This window comes from Hordeum vulgare, chromosome 7H (assembly GCF_904849725.1).
Source record: "Hordeum vulgare subsp. vulgare chromosome 7H, MorexV3_pseudomolecules_assembly, whole genome shotgun sequence".
In the NCBI taxonomy this organism is placed as follows: Eukaryota; Viridiplantae; Streptophyta; class Magnoliopsida; order Poales; family Poaceae; genus Hordeum; species Hordeum vulgare.
In genome coordinates this window covers 601,833,806-601,851,186 of record NC_058524.1, presented here as the reverse complement: position 1 = coordinate 601,851,186, position 17,381 = coordinate 601,833,806, and the positions used below count along the sequence as shown (strand labels likewise).

At 44.9% G+C, this 17,381-nt stretch overlaps 3 protein-coding genes across 3 annotated transcripts; 1 reads left to right on the top strand and 2 right to left on the bottom strand.

The window, feature by feature from the left end:
* Nucleotides 1-2,181: 2,181 nt before the first annotated feature.
* Nucleotides 2,182-4,482, top strand: LOC123413531. Its single transcript, XM_045106467.1, has 5 exons — nt 2,182-2,364; nt 3,136-3,218; nt 3,298-3,457; nt 3,802-3,862; nt 4,038-4,482. Exons 2-5 carry the CDS (start codon nt 3,176-3,178, stop codon nt 4,215-4,217), a joined length of 444 nt encoding a protein of 147 aa, XP_044962402.1. The 5' UTR covers nt 2,182-2,364; nt 3,136-3,175; the 3' UTR covers nt 4,218-4,482.
* Nucleotides 4,483-4,637: 155 nt separating this feature from the next.
* LOC123413527 (cryptochrome DASH, chloroplastic/mitochondrial) lies at nt 4,638-7,929 on the bottom strand. Its single transcript, XM_045106465.1, has 12 exons — nt 7,468-7,929; nt 7,219-7,358; nt 6,867-7,079; nt 6,637-6,777; nt 6,323-6,514; nt 6,196-6,242; nt 6,013-6,089; nt 5,823-5,898; nt 5,670-5,739; nt 5,437-5,560; nt 5,278-5,327; nt 4,638-5,021 (listed from the first exon to the last, which is right to left on the bottom strand). Exons 1-12 carry the CDS (start codon nt 7,910-7,912, stop codon nt 4,818-4,820), a joined length of 1,779 nt encoding a protein of 592 aa, XP_044962400.1. The 5' UTR covers nt 7,913-7,929; the 3' UTR covers nt 4,638-4,817.
* Nucleotides 7,930-11,552: 3,623 nt separating this feature from the next.
* LOC123413528 (glycosyltransferase BC10-like) lies at nt 11,553-16,864 on the bottom strand. Its single transcript, XM_045106466.1, has 11 exons — nt 16,668-16,864; nt 15,380-15,867; nt 14,831-14,929; nt 14,087-14,187; nt 13,933-14,004; nt 13,652-13,742; nt 13,190-13,270; nt 12,627-12,683; nt 12,416-12,538; nt 12,267-12,305; nt 11,553-12,089 (listed from the first exon to the last, which is right to left on the bottom strand). The coding sequence occupies exons 2-11, from the start codon at nt 15,722-15,724 to the stop codon at nt 11,961-11,963; spliced, it is 1,137 nt and encodes a 378-aa protein (XP_044962401.1). The 5' UTR covers nt 15,725-15,867; nt 16,668-16,864; the 3' UTR covers nt 11,553-11,960.
* Nucleotides 16,865-17,381: the final 517 nt, after the last annotated feature.

Sequence of the window (17,381 nt, the reverse complement as noted above, 5' to 3'; positions counted from 1 at the left end):
GTGGCAAGGCACCCTAAGGCTGCCGCCCCACCCCTTGGCCGCCGCCCCTAGGGGGAAACCTGGGTCGAACCGGCCATCACCCCTCCTCCTATATATATGTGAGGGGAGGGAGGGATGCATCACCCTAAGCCACGAGGCAACCTCTCCCTCTCCCTCTAGACCGTCTCCTCTAGATTTTTTGGTAGTGCTCGGTGAAGCCCTGCCAGGACAGCCACACCACCACCAGTGTCACGTCATCGTGATGTCGGGGTACTCATCTACCACTATATCCTGGCTTGTTGGATCGAGGAGGCAGAGACATCATCGAGTTGTACGTGTGTTGAACGCGGAGGTGTCGTCCGTTCGGCGCTTGATCGGGAGTTCGCGGGGCGGATTGTGATTGGATCGCGAAGACGTTCTACTACATTAACCACATTCCTTAATACTTCCACTAAACAATCTACAAGGGTATGGAGATGCAATCTCTCCTCTCGTAGATGTGTATTTCCTAGATTGATCTTGGTGAGTGTAGGAAATTTTTTGTTTCCCATGCAACGTTCCCCAACAAGGTTGCCTTGATAATTAAGATTATAATAATCAGACAAAAGCTTTGGATTTTTAATGACTACACATCATGAATGCCCATGGATTATATCTGTGTTACCGTCTAAACCATTCGGTCACTTGTATTCAGAATAACACTTCACGGTCTCTCAGCACGTAGCCTCTCCGTGGCTCGCTCTCCATTATCCTGGGTACCTGCAGGGATGAAGAACGCGGACAAGACAAAAGACATCTACAAAACAATTTTATTTCACACATATGTGTCGTTAATTCAAAGCTCTTATGTTAATCCCCACAACAAATACAGAGGGTTGCAAGTTCTATGCCTCAACCCATACCTTACCGAACTTCTCACACATGGACATCACATCGCATGATGAAAACATTGAAGAACACAGCTTGAACATCAATTTATTGACAATATGTATTACAATGGTTGCACACGATTACAAGTATGAACTATGGTGGTGATGGTGGCAACGGAAGACAAGTATGAACTATGGATTTCAAAGTTTTCTATTAGTTATGCAACATAGCTTGACTTTTGTATGCCTTGAAACTGAAGCATTTTTTAGGTAGTTTTAGCCCTTATTTTTTTGCATGGGGCGGCAGCCAATCCTGAGTCCGCCACTGATGGTGGCTATGAAGCTGAAGATGACAGTGGCAAGGGTTGATGAAAGGGGATGAAGATGGCTCTGTTCTAGCTTCGCTCGCGAATGTTCTGTTCACATTTCGACCAGATCCCCTTTATAAAAGATGTTCAGGTGGCCGAGGAGCCTTGCAATCCACGCCATACGACCACTCATGCGAGCGGATGCGGTCGCATAAAACGCTGTATTTTCATATGTCGCTTCCAGTGTGCCTCTTCTTGATTTCCTCTGTCTCCTCTTGTACTCCTTTACATGTCCGTGATTACTTTCCCTTTTAGCCCATTTTTCATGCACGTCAAAGAAGGAATTTATGAAATCATTTCCATTCATTAATCATTAGTATCACATAGCAAAGTGAATATCTCGGTCCATAAAATATCTCGATTTAAACAAAGAACGAATAAGTGTAAAAACATCATTTATCAACGGGGCCGAAGCATCGCGGTCCGTTAACCTCTCGATCTCTAGTCTACATTAGTACAAGTGCTACAGGCCGATGTGCTCGCCGTTGGAAGGTAGGGATGAGGGCGGCCGAGACCCGCCCGGCCGTCGACATGGCGCGCCGCCGCAGAGGAGGAGGAAGCCATCCATATGCCAGCCGGCATCGCGGAGCAGTACGTAGGTGGAATCGTGTTAAATTCGGGTAGCCCGACTATCGTGTGCGGTGGTGATTTAGCCGGGCGCATTTGCGTTGCGTCGTTAACGGTTGCATGTGTCCACATGCTCACGGGCCTTCCTTGCACGTACGTATAAGGTAGGTACAGTGTATCACACACAAAAGGAAGGAAAAGAAAAGCTCACGGGAGGGCGCGTGCACCGGCCGCCTCCCTCGGGGCGCGTGCGCGGCACATGACCCGAACCCAACCGTCACATGATGCAACCCAACGGAACCGACGTGGCTTCCCTCCCCGGCAAAGAAATATCCCCCGCCCTCGCATCCCGGCCGTCCATCCGCCCCGTGCGCCTCGGACAGATAAATACCTCGGCTGCTCTCGACGGAACCAGACCCAGACCCGAAGCCCCCCTCCCCTCTCCGGCGGCCGTCGCTTTCCCCACCCCACGGGCTCCTCCTCCCCGCTCCGCTCGCCAGCCAGACGCTCCCGGTTCTCCACGTCTCGGCCCCCCTCCGACGCCTGACCCGCTCCCTCGCGCCACCGTCTGCGCGCTCCAGGTGAGTTCTCGCTCCTTATCCTCCCCGCGCCTTCATCTCCCGGTTGGTCTGGTCTGCTCTGCTCTGGTCCGGTCCGCCTAGCGGATTCTCTTTCGAGGAAGCAAAGATGGCGCCCAATCCAGCACGGACGCTGCGCCATTCGCACCGCGGTTGCCTGCCTCGCCGCCGTCGTGAGATTCAGCCGTTCGGCCATAGGTTCTTGCTTCGCTTCCATGGGGGTGGCGGCTAGGCTAGGCTGGCAGCGAGGGGTTCCAGTCCGGTGCGCTGCGTGGACGGTCCACTGCGAGCGTTAGCGATTCTAAGTCAAGAACTCCTCGTCTTATCGAGTTTCTGGCGTGATTGCTAAGATACTTAAAATTCAGAGCCTCACTGAGGCATGTTAACATGGATTGTGGCGAGACCAGATATTTATCAAGAAGAAGAAAAATCTGAGATCTTTCTTGGATTGAAAAAAATAATTCTGAGGTTATTATGCTGGGTCACTTCAGCAGAACTAATTGTTAGGCAGAGTAACTGAAGCAGGGCTGATTTTTATGCGCAATAACTGAAGCACAATCTTGGATTTAAGAAAACGTGCAACGTTGCGTACAGCATGCTCATGGAATTTCATTACTACGTCTTTTTCCTCTAGTGGTGTGTAGAATGAATCGTGAGATCTTTTCTGGGCCCGCATTGTTGAAGGCAAGCATGCAACTGGGAGAAAAAAAATATACGCTTTCTCTTCAAGATTGATTTACTCATGATTGAGGGAATACTTCAACCAATGTGCAGGTCCTTGTTGAGTGAAGCATCTTCCTTCCTTTTTCGCGACATGGGTATGGAGAATCTGATGAGCGTCGTCAATCCTTCAGCAGGTCAGCCCAAGGTTTCACTCTGATAATATTATAGTTTGCGTGCATGGCCAACCGTGACTGACTGGCTGTTTGTACATAGGTTACAACTTCCAAAGAGGTTTCGAACGCCGTGGTGATGGAACCATGGAGGAAATGAAAGAGCTAAAGAAACAGAGGACAGAAAGAATGATGGAAGACTACCAAAACACAGAAAGCAGAGATGGAGCCATCAGATGTCCAATTCCATGCAAAAGCAGCAGGTATTTTTTTTCAATTCTCTCTGGTCAACTAGAATTTATTACGCTTCACAGTCTGCATCTTGTATGTATTAATCAGTAGTAGTTATATAAATCCCCCAAGCTCTTCAACTACTACATGTTTCTAAGAAATTGCCAAATTTAACTATTTTGAATGCATATTGTTGCCTGGAGTCATTTGGATCATCTAGAGTTTTCCCAGTCAGGATTTTCCTCATTTTTTACTTTAAATGGATAAACACTATGCAAGAATTGTACAGTCAGTTCATAATTAATTGGGCTTCTAAACATCTATGAAGTTGATCAGATATCTCTTTGAGTCTGACCTTTTTCTTTATATTATTCAGGCCATACAGAGAGTATGATTTTAAAGCTGCTCAAGATCTCTCCGATTTTATTGTGAGCAAGGTTAGTGTCTCTCTCTCACTCTCTCTGAAATTTGCTTCCACTTTCCAGTCATAAGCTATTGCATTTTTGAATTGGATTTTCTTTTCATTTTCTCTTTTTTTTAACAAAAAGTCCAGCCTTCACTTGCCATTGAACCAAGTCACTCTTTAGTAATAGCGGGTATGACAATCTGCAGGCTTCTCCTCCATACTTCATGGGATCTCCGCCAGTTCGTGCAAGCAATCCGCTTGTCAATGACAGACAGTTCTGTGCTTGGAAAGTACAAAGCGTTGATCAGTCACTCGGCGTTCCTATACCAACCAAGGGCTGCCGTGTTGGTTACAACGCAAGGGGAGGGTCTACTACAGAGGATTGAAGCTACATTTATCAGTTTCATGACCTCGCTGTGAAGTTGTAGTTGTAACAAGTCAAAATTGTACATAGGAGTCGTCACCTTCGGAAGCTTCTGTTTTCGAGGTTTTTTGTGTCATGTCATCGGTAGTTATGTGTATATATCCTTTTTGTTCAGTTTTGTGGGCAGCGAGGCTAGCTTTGGCAAATAAATTTGTCAAACTCTGTTGTTGAGAATTGAGGTTTTTGCTCAGGTTTAATGGAAATGAAAGCATTTCTTTAGTTTCTAATTGCAGTGTTAATCTGTGCTAGATGTGTTACTGGCTGTTTTGAGCTTGCTTTTTCGTCACCGTTTATTTCTGAAACCAATTGATTGTTGTTGGTAAGTACAGCATGATCAGGATCAGGCTCCTTAATTTTGAAAGATAGCAGGAGATCTTCATGGTCGACCTGAAATTTGCCATGTAGTACTTCTGATCTCACCTTGTCACTGATACATAGTACATTTCACAGAAACTTTACAGAACTTCATCTCTCATTTGCTTTCTAACCAGCTGCTGTAACATTTGCTCTATCTCCTATTGACTCTTGATCGATGGCATACATTATCAACGCATACACTGTATTACTTTTGTCTTCTGTAAATGTTCTTTGGCCTTGTCTGCCTGTTGAATTGCTGATCTTTTCTCTGATGCCCACCACCAAACTTCAGTGGGACGACCTGCTTGATGTATGAGGCCCCTGGGAAGTTCCTCCTTTCCTTTGCGAGTGACCGGAGCTCCGGTAACCAGTATGCAACATATTCACCGTCAGGATCATATGTCTTGGCCTACAGAGGAATGTTCACTCGTGATCAGACCAAGGTATGAGTAGTAAGAAAAAACACCCTGCTCTGATGTTAACATCTTAGGGTTAGTGGGCAATTCATTGATGCGTAAAACCTACAATTTCATGTTTGTTCTTAGGTCACCATGCGCACTTGCCAATATGTTTCCTATGGTGGTTTATGGTAGTATGATTGACTGGAGTTCAGTCTGGTAAAAACAATTATTCGGATGTTGCCGTTATTTAGTCTTGATGCTTACTTGCTTGGGGATGCTAAAGTATCGGTCTTCTCGTGGATCATTGCCAACTCCTGTCAAGGGTCCAGCAGCAGTTCAGTCAGTTCAAGTATCTAAGAAATTTTATATTATGTGCTTGAATCATACGTACTATGCTATCTAATATTAAGCCCTGTTTGATACCTGCTCCATATGTCCAATTGCCATAGTTAGAAGCCGGGTCGTAATCCAGTAGGCATGTTTCAAACCATTCAGCTCCCATTCGCCAATCGATACCCATGTCCCGGACCAAAAAAGAGCAGACAATCTGCACATAAAATTGTTGAATTTGAATGATTGGCAGATGGGGGGAAAATGTTCTGCATTAAACCCTCATATTTAGCCATGCCGCGGATGAGCAGTGTGTCGAAAGTTACCTGCCGGCCACGGTTGGACATGAAACCAGTAGCTAAGAGCTCCTTCATGTTGGCATCAATAAGAGGGTACCTGAAATTCACCATGACCAGATGCAGAACTCAGTAGGGTATGGCCAGCAGCAGAAAGACGGAACAACTTGGAGTATGCCGTACCCGGTCCGGCCATCTTTCCAAGATTCGAACAACGCCTGATCTTGGCTCCACTTGGACGCCACTTTTCTCGGACCCCCTACAGAATTCCCAGAAGGATTATATACTCTTTTGCTGTCCAAATGCAACCTTGTTTGCAGATGAAACAGCTGTACATTATCTCTGCAACAAATCAGAACAATTGTATCTTTACCTAAGTGGAAAATGGAGTTGCCATATTTTTCTGAAAGGAATCTGAAGTAGTCCCTCCATATCAGCTCAAACAAAACCCTGAAACCATTGCCATGTCAGGAACGGCAGACCAGACAGTCTGAGTTTGAGCATTCCTTACAGAAACTTCAACATGAAATTAGGCCAGAGATGCACAGTGACTAACCAGTATGTGGAATCATTTGCTACTCTCTGCTTCTCATATCTCCTTACCTGCGTAATGACCGAACATTTAGCACATGAGAGAGAGAGAGAGCTGATAATGTGTGCAGACAACACTAAATAATATCCACCTCTTCGCAAACATAGCGCGGCGAAAGGCTGCCGGAGGCAAGCCAGGGGGAGAACTTGGTGGAGTAGTCCGGCCCAAGCATGCCGTTCCTCGTCTCTTTGTAGACTTTCAACTGATCGTTCTTCCAGAAGTACTCATGAACCCTTCCCAGTGCCGCGCTCTCCCCTCCGACAAAACGCATTCCCTTCTCTGACTACATAGAGAGGCAAATTAAACAGTGCCAACCGTAACAGAAACTTCAGAACCATGTCCACCAAGGTGCTACTACAGTAGAGGGGCACTGAAGATCAGTAGAATACAGTTAACTGAACCTGCCTTTGTGACACTTAGACCTAGTGACTCCAGAGTCGGTATCGACCCCCACCCTCCGATCTCGTCCAGGCCGGAACTCGGGGCCGGCCCAAGCGAAGGCGGCAGCTTGCCGCAGCTCCGGACCGAGGACTTCGACTCGACTGCCTGGCGGAAGCATCACATTTCATGAACAACAGCCACCACCAGCCTTACCAAAATCTGTAGAGCAGCCAGGATGAATGGAGAGCTCCTACCTTTCTGAACTGCGTGTACACGTCCGGCAGGTTGCTCACGGGGAACGGGAGATCGTCGATGTGGTACATCGTCGCTCCCCAGATGAGCTGAAGCTTTGGGCTCAGAGATTTATTAGATGCGCCTCCCTGAGGGATAATCACCTTCTCCAAGCCTCTGCGCACGAGGCGCTCGACGAGGAGCTCCTCGCTGCAGGTTTCCTTATGAGCATAGACCTGGAGATACAACAATTGATGTCTTAATCCGAGGGGATTAACCTGAATCTGGTACCCTCAAGAGTCAAGATCATATCAAGCTGAAGTAATTAACCAGCTCGGTGGATATGAATGACATTGTGCAGACGGGCTAGCTTACTGTGTGTGCGCTGACGGCCTTGGCGATCGCAGGGAGGATGTCCTCGGGCTTGCCGTGCCGGATGAGCAGGTCGAGGCCGCGCTTCTGCAGGTTCTGCTTCAGGTCTCCCAGGCACTCTATCAGGAACTGCGCCCTCAATGCTGCCACAGTCAACCAGTTAGTCAGTCGGATCAGACGATCAGTCCATTCAGTCAAGCTTTAGCGTCCATTCTCAGATGCCATGGAAATTTGTTGTGGTGTGCCTCTCACCACCGGTCTTGGGGAAGCCGAAGCGGTGGGTGGCGCCGGCGAGGACGCGGGGGTCGACGCAGTACACGGGGAGGACGGCGCCGGAGGCCGCCCACGCGCGCGCCAGCGCCTCGTTGTCGAGCACCCGGAGGTCGCTCCTGAACCACACGACTGAGACGCCCCCAGCGCCTCCGCCCCGCCTAAGCCCCGGCGATGTGTGCCTCCGGAAGGCCTCTTCGGCCGCCGCCGCGGTCTCCTCGGCGCCGAGGGACGGCACCGCCGCCGCCAGCACGGCGCGCGGGGGGCGGAACGGGCTCGAGATCGAGCTGGAGGTCGAGGTAGAGGCGGCGTAGGACATGGCGAGGAGGGCGCGGAGGCTGGCAGCCGGTCGCGGGAGGAGGAGGAGGGACTGGGCGGCCGGAGGGAAGGCGGAGGCCGAGGAGGAGAGGAGGTGGTGGTGAAGCATTTTTTGTGTGTACTGGGAGGTGAGGTTTTTGAGAGTTGAGGGGGGTATGTGGAAGATGGGGTGAGGGTGGAAGGTGGAGGGAACAGCGGGGAGGGGTGCCACGTGGGGAGGTTTGAGTGGTGCTACGTGGGTGGATGTGAGCCTGGGGATATGGGTGATGGATAAGGGCATGACCAACGGGCCACGCTGGACGGGTGTTCCAGGTGCCACATCATCTTGTCAAACGCCACCTCCGTCGAACGTGTTGTCTGAAGACGGAAACGGACTCCTGCAGAAGAACTCGGCTCCTTCCTGACAAAAGCTACGAGGCAGTAACTCGGGCGACGCAGTGTGAGCTTCTTAGCTCTGCTGGATTCAGGACCACAAGTTGCTGGTTGGAGCTTGCATGTGTGAAACGAAAAAGTACCGTGTGAGCTTCGTGATATGATGGTGTAAGATAATGACATCAAAAAAGTAGCCTCCGTTGGGTGATTATGGGACACACCATAGCTTCGTTTAAATTTATCTACATGGAAGAGGTGAGGCATACGCAGGTGATGCCACCATAATTCATGCCCTAATGTGGGCCAGATCATAGAGGGTTTTATGGAGGTGGACCCCCAAATACAACATGTGGAAACGTATCTACTCACTCTGACCCATAATATAAATGTTTTTATAATATTAGAAACATTTTAATATTATAAGACAGAGGGGTGGGCGGGGCGGAGCGCCGTTAGGTCGAGGGAGATCATGGCTATTTTTTTCCTTCCATACCGGTTCGATTTGGCTTATGAATTGATTACCATAAAACAAGAGTTTTTTTTAATAAAACAGCGGCGATGGTGTTCCGACAGAAGCAATGAATGCTTTAGTAGTAGAGAGAGATAGAATAGAAGTAGATTAGAGATAGATTAGAATTAGAATTATACTGTATTAGAGATTAAAATTAGAATTAGATTAAATCAGATTAGATTATATTAGATTAAAAATAGATAAAGATAAAGATAAAGATAGGGCCCAATCCGATTCCGCGACAGATCTATCACCGGCGCGGGACCCTGTTGGGCAAGGCCCATGTCCGGGGGTTCTACCAGTCATTTTCTTTTCCTTCCTTAAAAAATAGGGCCATATTTGGTTAGGACACCCAAGGGACCTTACATTTGTTCCTTTAAATATTATGACGGTTTAATAAAGTTTTGCATTCGCATGATCATCTTAAAAAAATATTCTCTTTCCGATTCTCAGAAATATATATTTTCTTTTCCTCCTCTCAAAGAAAAGGTTGTTTTCTTTTCCTTACCTAAAAAATATTATTTTCTAATCCACCCCAAAAGAAGTTGTTTTCTTTTCCGAGGAGCTCCTCCTGGGCACCTTGTGCACCAGGAAGCACAACTCGTTGACAAATGGTCGACTGACTGGTTAATCATTGAATTTTAAAATAAATATTTTTGAAAATAAGTTAACAATAACTTGGGGAAAATTCGACAGTTCAAAAAAAATTGAAATTGAAAAATGTTCACATAAAATTTTATTAATTTGTAAAGGTTCATAGGTACGAAAAAAAAATCACAAACTTGAAAGAAAGTTCATGGATTTCAAAAAAAAAAGACACAAAATTGAAAAATGCACATAAATTCAGAAATTTATTGGATTTGAGAATGTTTACATATTTGAAAAAAATTGGGAAATTGAAAAAAGTCCAGAAATTTTAAAGATGTACACATATTTAAAAAACTTCACAAATTTCAGAAAAAAATAAGGATTTGTAAATTTTCACGAATTCAAATATGTTCACGAATTGTTTTAAAAAAATAAACTTAAAAAAAATCGCAAATTACATTTTATTTTCTGAGGGGAAGCCACAAATTGCGTTATGTGAAATGGGATCTTGCGATACTAGCAATGCGATATATGATGGGCCGGCCCATTTGTGTAGGGGGTGTCCGCCACTTGGTGACAAAAAATCAGACTGTGGTAGTAGGCAGTCATAATCTCGTGGATGTACGTCGATGACAGTAGTCGGTCTTCTGCAATAGATATGCACTCTTCCATGACAAAAATTGTATCATCATGGATATGTTTATTCGATTGCGCCCTGTTTCAAGGGGATTGGAGGGGGTTTGACTTATACGGGATTTAATCCCCTTTAATCCCTGTCAAACCCGCTTCAATTCCCTTTCAACCGAATGCAGCCTAAAGGATGTATGGCCAAGGAAGGAGTGATATAGAAAACACTATTCATGTTTAAGTAGGCGAGATTATTGGTTATTTTATTTGATAAGTCGGTAGAACATGTGATAGTTGAGGCGGATTTTAAGGAAAAATGGTGGGAAGAAAACAGAGGTGGGAGTGGGTGGGGGTCGGGGGTGTATGTAGAGGAGGGATGGACAAAGAAAGAAGGGGAACGTCGTAAATTGCTAATGGAGCTCAAATTTTTAAAACAAAAATCAAAATTTTAGGTAAAATTTATAACAAACACATACATACCTATGGAAGCGTACTACTTGTCTGTGAAATTTATGGCGAAATACATTTTTATGTCAGCTACACAAAATAAAAAAAAATCATGTATGTATAGCACATGTACTATTCACTATAAAAATACACTATTAATTTTCATACAACTCATATAAAAATGTATTTCATAATTAAATTTCCACACATCTAATATAAGTCTATAAGTACTTGTGTTTTTTCAGAATTTTTAAACTAAAAGAAGGTCAATTTCTTAATTTAAAATTTCCGGGCCCAAGAACTGAAAAGCCTCACTCGGGGAACTCTATTTTTCCTAAGTATATACTCCCTCGGTCCCAAATAAGTGTCGCTGCTTTAATACAAAATTTATATTAAATTACGACACTTATTTTGAGACAGAATGGGTATAAGATAAGTAGGAACAAATTGATAGGCGATGTAAATTAGGCCCATCTTCATCAGTTTGCACACCGAGGAAAATTCACATGCTTCAACGGGGTTTAATTGACTTATGCATGGGGCGAAAAGGGAAACTTGTCTGCTTACACATTCAGCCATGGGTATTCCCACATGCTGATATGTTAAGGTGCTCTGGAGGACGAGCTTCATGGAGCCTGAAATTTTTAAAAATTCAAGATTCGATTTTTTATTTCCAAAAATTCTAAAAAAAAATACACATATATAAGGATGTAATGTATTTGTGTAAAATTTCACAATGAAAGAACTTGAATTGCAAGCTGCATAAAAAGAACAAAATCATGGACTTTGAGAGCGAACAGTGCACGTGCTAAACAGCACAAATATATATTTTTTGTACCAGGGGCGATTTCAGTGTGTAAGCCATGGGGGCAGCTGCCCCCACTCAATTTTCAGTCTCCTTGTAATATGCCAAGCAAAATAGTGGTTTGCCCCCACTTAGCAAAGAAAAATTTCTCCATTTAACACATCTTTGCCCTCTCTAAAATTCAATCTTGCGTCCGCTTGTACATTACATCTCTGCATGTGTATTTTTCAGATTTTTTTTGAAACATAGAAACATGATTTTTGAATTGTTCAAAATTCAAGCTCCATGGAGCCCAAGCCCCTTTCCGAATATCTTTGCCTAACAAAGTTGACCTTCCTCAGAATATATGTACAAAAAAAAAAAAATAGATGCACAGTAAGTAACCAAATAACAACAAGAGACCATAAAAGATATGTGGTACTTCTCAATCATTTCCTTTTTGTGTCTACAAAAGAATGGATCATATAATAACAGCATATTGACAAAAATATGATCTCCAACTCCAAGAGCCAGGAACTAATGAGGCTAGGACAGAGATTAGAGAGGGAGAGAGAGGTGAAGGACTTAAAGGAAACATACAAAAAGCACAATAGATTACAACGGGGGCAGTATCATCGTCGTTATCAATATCGCCGCATCCTCACCACCCATGGACTAAACTGCAGGTTTGCCTCGGTCGCTGCAGCAGCAACCCGTTGCTCGAGGCCCAGATCTAAGTATCGATTGACTTCACAATTTTTACACGAAGAAAAGAGACATGCTCATGTACTTGAACCATGTGTTGAGGTGCAAAGAATCATGTTGAAGTCAAACAGACGTGTAACTGGTGAATATCTTCAGTAAGCTGTCGAGTGTTTCGGGGTAAAATTTCCTAGCAAAAAGATAGCATGGACTCTTTGATCCGTTCCACAAACATGGCTTCTGTGTCACAACTTTCTGTAAAGAGGATAGAAATCGGAAATCAGATAATCAGGAAAGTATTGCAATACAAACCATTTTTAATATGTAATCAATGGAAAAGTAATCGGGCAAGATCTAGAAGAAAAGAATATTTATTTATTTATTTATTGTTCTTTGACGGTCAAAAATTGATGACGAAATTATTGCCCATACCTTGTCATCACTTGTTACATGGATGGTCTCATCAACGGCCTGTGTGACGGTAATGTACATTAGAATACATCAATGTAAGGGTTATGCACTAAATAGAAGAACATGTAAAGATCATCTCAGGAAAGAAGTCAAGCAAGGCAAAAACATACTGTTATATTCTTTAGTAGATCATAGCTAACATCAGCGGCTGCGTATGACCTTGGATGCCATTTCCCCTCGGACCAATCCACATGTGTAACCGACCAATTAGCTATTCCACCTGGATCTACCATCTGATGTTTCGTAGAAGGACTTGTTAGTTAGCAAGTAACTCAAGGAAAAAAGATGTAAATGCAACTTCCATAGATTGTAGATACTGACATTGAATAGGGTTGGCAAATAATGCTCGTCAGCAATACAGTTGCGCCCATCTGCTGGCTGCAAATCACATGATATAGATAAATTACTTCCCAAAAAGCGACTTAACAGAAAAATGTCAGAGAAAACTAGAAAAGTGGAGAACTCCAGTATTGGTTGAGACTTCAGGAATGATTACTACCAAACAAGCACATAACTTAAATGAATCCAAGACAATTTATTCCACACAAGAAACATATGAAGTTCCCTTGCTGATTATGCTTATTAGAAGATTTTATCTGTTGCTAAGGAAAGAAAAAAAAACTTTGCAATAGAGTTTGCACATTGATTTTCTGATGTTCATGGAAGTGGTTATCAAAACTATTCTTCAGTTCATTATTTGCCAATTAGAGGTAACTACAGAATTCTGAATTTCTGTACTCCAGTTTCGTGACAACTCTGGCCTTTATATTAAAACATATATGCAGAGTTGAATACATCTAACACTGTATGTGTATTACCTATTAAAATATCTGGTATATCTCCAATCTATTAACCAAAGATAGCAGTCTAGAAAAGAAACACACCTTGCAATATAGCTTGAACTTCTTGTAGTAAAGGTTGTCCGCCAGAATCAGTAAAGCATGTCTTCGCGTGATTGCAAACCACTATAACAAGAGAAACAATTACACAAGAGAGAGCATGTGAGATTGGATTCTGATACTCAATAACCGATTTCTCAACAAGTCAGCTTTGTACCATGGAGAGACTGAAAACAAATAATATACAACTAAAATAACAAACGGTGGACCCACAAGTACTATACTGCCTCCATTTCAAAATACAAGGTGTGGTTATGAAATCACAATCATATGAAAGTGCTTTTGAATACGGATCTGATGATGTCTATGTTTCGTACAATAAACTACATATTATCGAGTTAATCGTTGGTTAAAGCATGAATTTGGAATGGATGGAATATAATATAGCAAACTAATACCATCGCAATAACAACAACAATAAGGAAACAACTTCACAAAAATATGTACCTGGGCACCCTTTCTGAAGTCTCTCTCCTCTATTTCAGGAAGCATCTCAAGAGAATACCTTCCATTTCCATGTGGACCAGGATCCTGGAAACTACAAAATGGCAATAAATGCGGACGAAAATCAACATGCATGGACATGGACATCTAAAAGTGATAGAACAATGTATAAACTAATAAACAACGTCCTTGTGATATTGGCCAGTGCCACTTGTTTCACTAATTCCCCTTTACTTCCCTTATTTTTCAAAATGGTAATGAAATACAAGTTCCAGTACTCTTACCAATCAATGAAACTAATGTTTGTTCCCATCAGGTAATTAAAGACGTAGTCGAATGAATGAAGAGGAACACAGCTGCGAGAGATAGTAAATACTGATTTCAGTACGGTGAAATAATCTCTAAAGAAGGAAATCATTCATAATCAAGAATTCAGACCTATCAGAAAGCAAGACAAAAAATTGATTATCAGCGTCTTCCAGCGCATTTGCTAATAGCCTCTTCTCTGCATCTATCATTGAAATCTTTCCCCATACAACCTGCAAAGCAAATACATACTCTGCTCAATTTTGACAAGCACAAACATGCAACATCAAACCTATGTTATAATTGTTAGAAATAAACCTAAACAACATGTAATGCACAAAGCTCCTCAATTTGCAAAATTAGTAGACTAAGATTTTTCAGCATCTCAATCCAAACTGCTAATAGTGGTCTTTAGAAGTCAGAAGATCTATATCTCATGATACTAAGACTGGCCTTGAGGATACAAGCAATGCAACACACTACTTCTCCAAAGAACCCATATTTCTGGCATAGCATGCCATGGGAAATTGGGAATGATATGATACTAGCACTCTTTAATGCAAGCGATCTTGGTCAAGTTATGTTCTCAAGTCTCAACTATATCAATATGAGCTCACTGTTTAACCATTGCTCATTGCTCCTTCCATGGAGTGAACGCATTAATGAAAACAAAAGTTTCAGATGGCATCAATATCAATCAGTTGAGTCACTAACATATTCTTCATTCATTGAGAGGGAGAATTTTCTTCGGAACATAAGCTTTAAAGATATAACAGAGAAATTGTACTTGAGAAATCTCCTCAGTGAAAGCACATCGTTTATGTAAAACACACATGCAAATTTACGAAGAACTGAAGGACAAATGAGAATTGTTACCGCATCACTATGAATATCTCTGCCAACAAAGAGAGAACTAGAATGCACCGGCTTCTGACGCGACGCGTGCACATAGATGGAGTATCTTCCCTCATGACCCTGTGTATCAAAGTGATTTTGTTTTAGGTTCACATGAATTATATAAACAATAGACAACATTACTTCATGTAGACATGCAGATACAGTTAGTAGCATGGAGGTACGAGATTATAGTGAAAAGTGCATGATAGCATGATAGCATTATTGACTTGGTCAAGAGGATCACTTATAATTCACTTATATATGCAGATAAAGTATATCTTCATGCCAACCGTTCAAAAATGAATGCTGGCGTGAAGCTAACATATCTGAACTGTATGCATTTATTACTGAAAATAATGGTCAAGTGCTAGATTGTTTCTCAGCGACCCAAATAGTTCTATTTGTATAATAACTGGAAAATATTTGATGATACCCTGGCACCATCTCAGTTAATGAAAACCCAAAGAAACCTTAATTGAACTATACTCCTTAAAATTGCACAAGGACAAGAGGTGAAATCAGGCAAACCTGCAAAAACTTTTCCCACAGTTTCTCAAAGGGCAATGAGCCAGGCGTCAAGAACATAAAAGCAATCTTTGGACTCTTGGACGTGGACATGGGCATTCCAAGGATATCCCTGATAACAGCGGCTGAGATGACCTCGTCATCGGTCCGCTCCCGGCGGCCGATGGACGGGAGCCAGTCCTTGAAAGGTGTACAAACGCTGGAAGCGGAGAGGTAGCACTGCGAGTAGTGCCGCGGCGGGTACACGTACGCCCCGATCAGCACGACGCAGACGAGGCACAAGAGCACGATTATCCACATGGGTCTCTTGGCCGCGGGCCGATGGCGCGCAGGTGGCATGACAGTCATGTCCTTGCTGCCCCACAGCCCCCACTGCCAATCTCTAGGTACTCTCAGCTCCTCACCATCTTTGGATCATCTGAAAGCTCGGGTTATTTTTCGGTGGGAAGGCCGCTGCTACACCACAGGCAGCTGTCTCGTCACCCCTTCCCCTGCATTTACAACACACAAGGTAAGCACAGCGCTGACGCAAGAGATCGTGATGAAGTAGTAACAATCTAGCCAGCTCAACGGCGATCTAGGCAGAACCGGGGTCCTGCAGGCCAGCAGCACCCCGGCTACCTGACGGCTGCTCTAGCACTGCACCGCAAATTCCAATGCGCGCGCGCGCGTACACGTGATTCAGATATGGCAAGTGGTGAGACGACCCAGCGAAAGCAAAAGAAATACAGCACCGCTCCGCTAGAGGCTACGCTGAGCTCCCGGAAGCGGAAGGCGCTGCCTGCCTTCCCGAGCCGGGCGCGCGATTGGCCCGGGGTTGGGTAGGTGATCCACCAGTCCAAATCAGGCGAATTCCACCACACGCGAGAGAGAAGGGGGAAAAAGGCAGGGAGCGCGGGTCGAGTCCACCACGGCGGCGGCTGGGGAGGGAAAAAGTCAAACTCTGACCGAATCGCCGCCCGATCCCCGCTGGCCGCGCCGCCGCCGCATTTGGAGCTCGATCCAAAACAAACCGGTCCCCCCCGGCCGGCCACCCCGCGCGCCCGCCCAACGGAAACGCGCGGGCGCGGAACCCAACTGAAGTCGCTCCCCGCGCAGCTCGCGCAAAAAGTCAAAGTCTTGGAGGGCACGGCGGCGGCAGCAGCGTGGTGGGAAACCAAGCGCAACGAGACGCGCGGGGCCGGACGGCCGGCGACCAAGCCCAATGCGCGGAGCGGAGCAGAGCAGAGCAGGCGCGCGGCGGGGGGAGGGGAGGCGGGCCGGCCGGCGGGTACGGAGAGGGGGAGCTTACCGCGTGTACGAGCTCGGCGGCGGGCGGGCGGCGGATCTGGGGCTGGCGGCGCGGCGATGGGATCGGGTGGGCTGGCTGGGAGGGGCGGGCAGCAGGGGTGGAGGTGGAGTCGTGGAGATGAGGAGGAGGCGAGGGGGGGAGGAGAGAGATATATAAATCAGGGGATTAAGTAGTACGAGTATAGTAAGCTGGAAGCGGCACTAATTGTAAACATGTGATGCGATGAGTTAATACTACTACTGCCCGGAGCTTTCCACCGGCTTTCCTTTCCTTGCCTGCCTTGCTTGCTTCCAAATGGACGCAATGGTCTCTCTCTGCGCCTGGAGGCCGGCGTGTGGTTTTTCGCGACCCCGCCCCTCAGCTTCCGTTTTCTTGCGTCGCAGCGCGTCCATCTGCAATTTTATTACTCGTATCTACTTCGTATTTATTTAGTTCTATTTCATTAGTTTATTTTCTGATTATTTTTTATAATTAAAAGAAATGTTATGCAGGGGAGATGGCCGACATAATATCATTTGGGCCGGCGTGTTGGTCTCCCACCCATTGTCGGTTTTCGTTCATCGATCCAGGTGGCATCAGGCTCCACGCGTGCTCGTTTCGAATTTTCGATGAAAGGCGATGTAGGGGGGGGGGAGGGGGGCAAGCACTCGAGATTCTAAATTTAGGTTTCTTCGGTCCTTTTGTACCGTCTCTTGTGAGGTAACGGGATTCGGC

What these genes read in the sequence shown, in the direction of transcription:
- LOC123413531 (XM_045106467.1), top strand. Translation starts at nt 3,176, where the DNA reads ATGGGTATGGAGAATCTGATGAGCGTCGTCAATCCTTCAGCAG. An exon ending in CGTCGTCAATCCTTCAGCAG is followed by an intron (nt 3,219 to 3,297) that starts GTCAGCCCAAGG and finishes GTTTGTACATAG; the next exon opens with GTTACAACTTCCAAAGAGGT. An exon ending in ATTCCATGCAAAAGCAGCAG is followed by an intron (nt 3,458 to 3,801) that starts GTATTTTTTTTC and finishes TATATTATTCAG; the next exon opens with GCCATACAGAGAGTATGATT.
- LOC123413527 (XM_045106465.1), bottom strand. Translation starts at nt 7,912, where the DNA reads ATGCTTCACCACCACCTCCTCTCCTCCTCGGCCTCCGCCTTCCCTCCG. An exon ending in CGGCTTCCCCAAGACCGGTG is followed by an intron (nt 7,359 to 7,467) that starts GTGAGAGGCACA and finishes TGACTGTGGCAG; the next exon opens with CATTGAGGGCGCAGTTCCTG. An exon ending in TAGGTCTAAGTGTCACAAAG is followed by an intron (nt 6,515 to 6,636) that starts GCAGGTTCAGTT and finishes CTCTCTATGTAG; the next exon opens with TCAGAGAAGGGAATGCGTTT.
- LOC123413528 (XM_045106466.1), bottom strand. Translation starts at nt 15,724, where the DNA reads ATGACTGTCATGCCACCTGCGCGCCATCGGCCCGCGGCCAAGAGACCC. An exon ending in AACATTAGTTTCATTGATTG is followed by an intron (nt 13,743 to 13,932) that starts GTAAGAGTACTG and finishes GCCATTTTGTAG; the next exon opens with TTTCCAGGATCCTGGTCCAC. An exon ending in ATGTAACAAGTGATGACAAG is followed by an intron (nt 12,090 to 12,266) that starts GTATGGGCAATA and finishes TCCTCTTTACAG; the next exon opens with AAAGTTGTGACACAGAAGCC.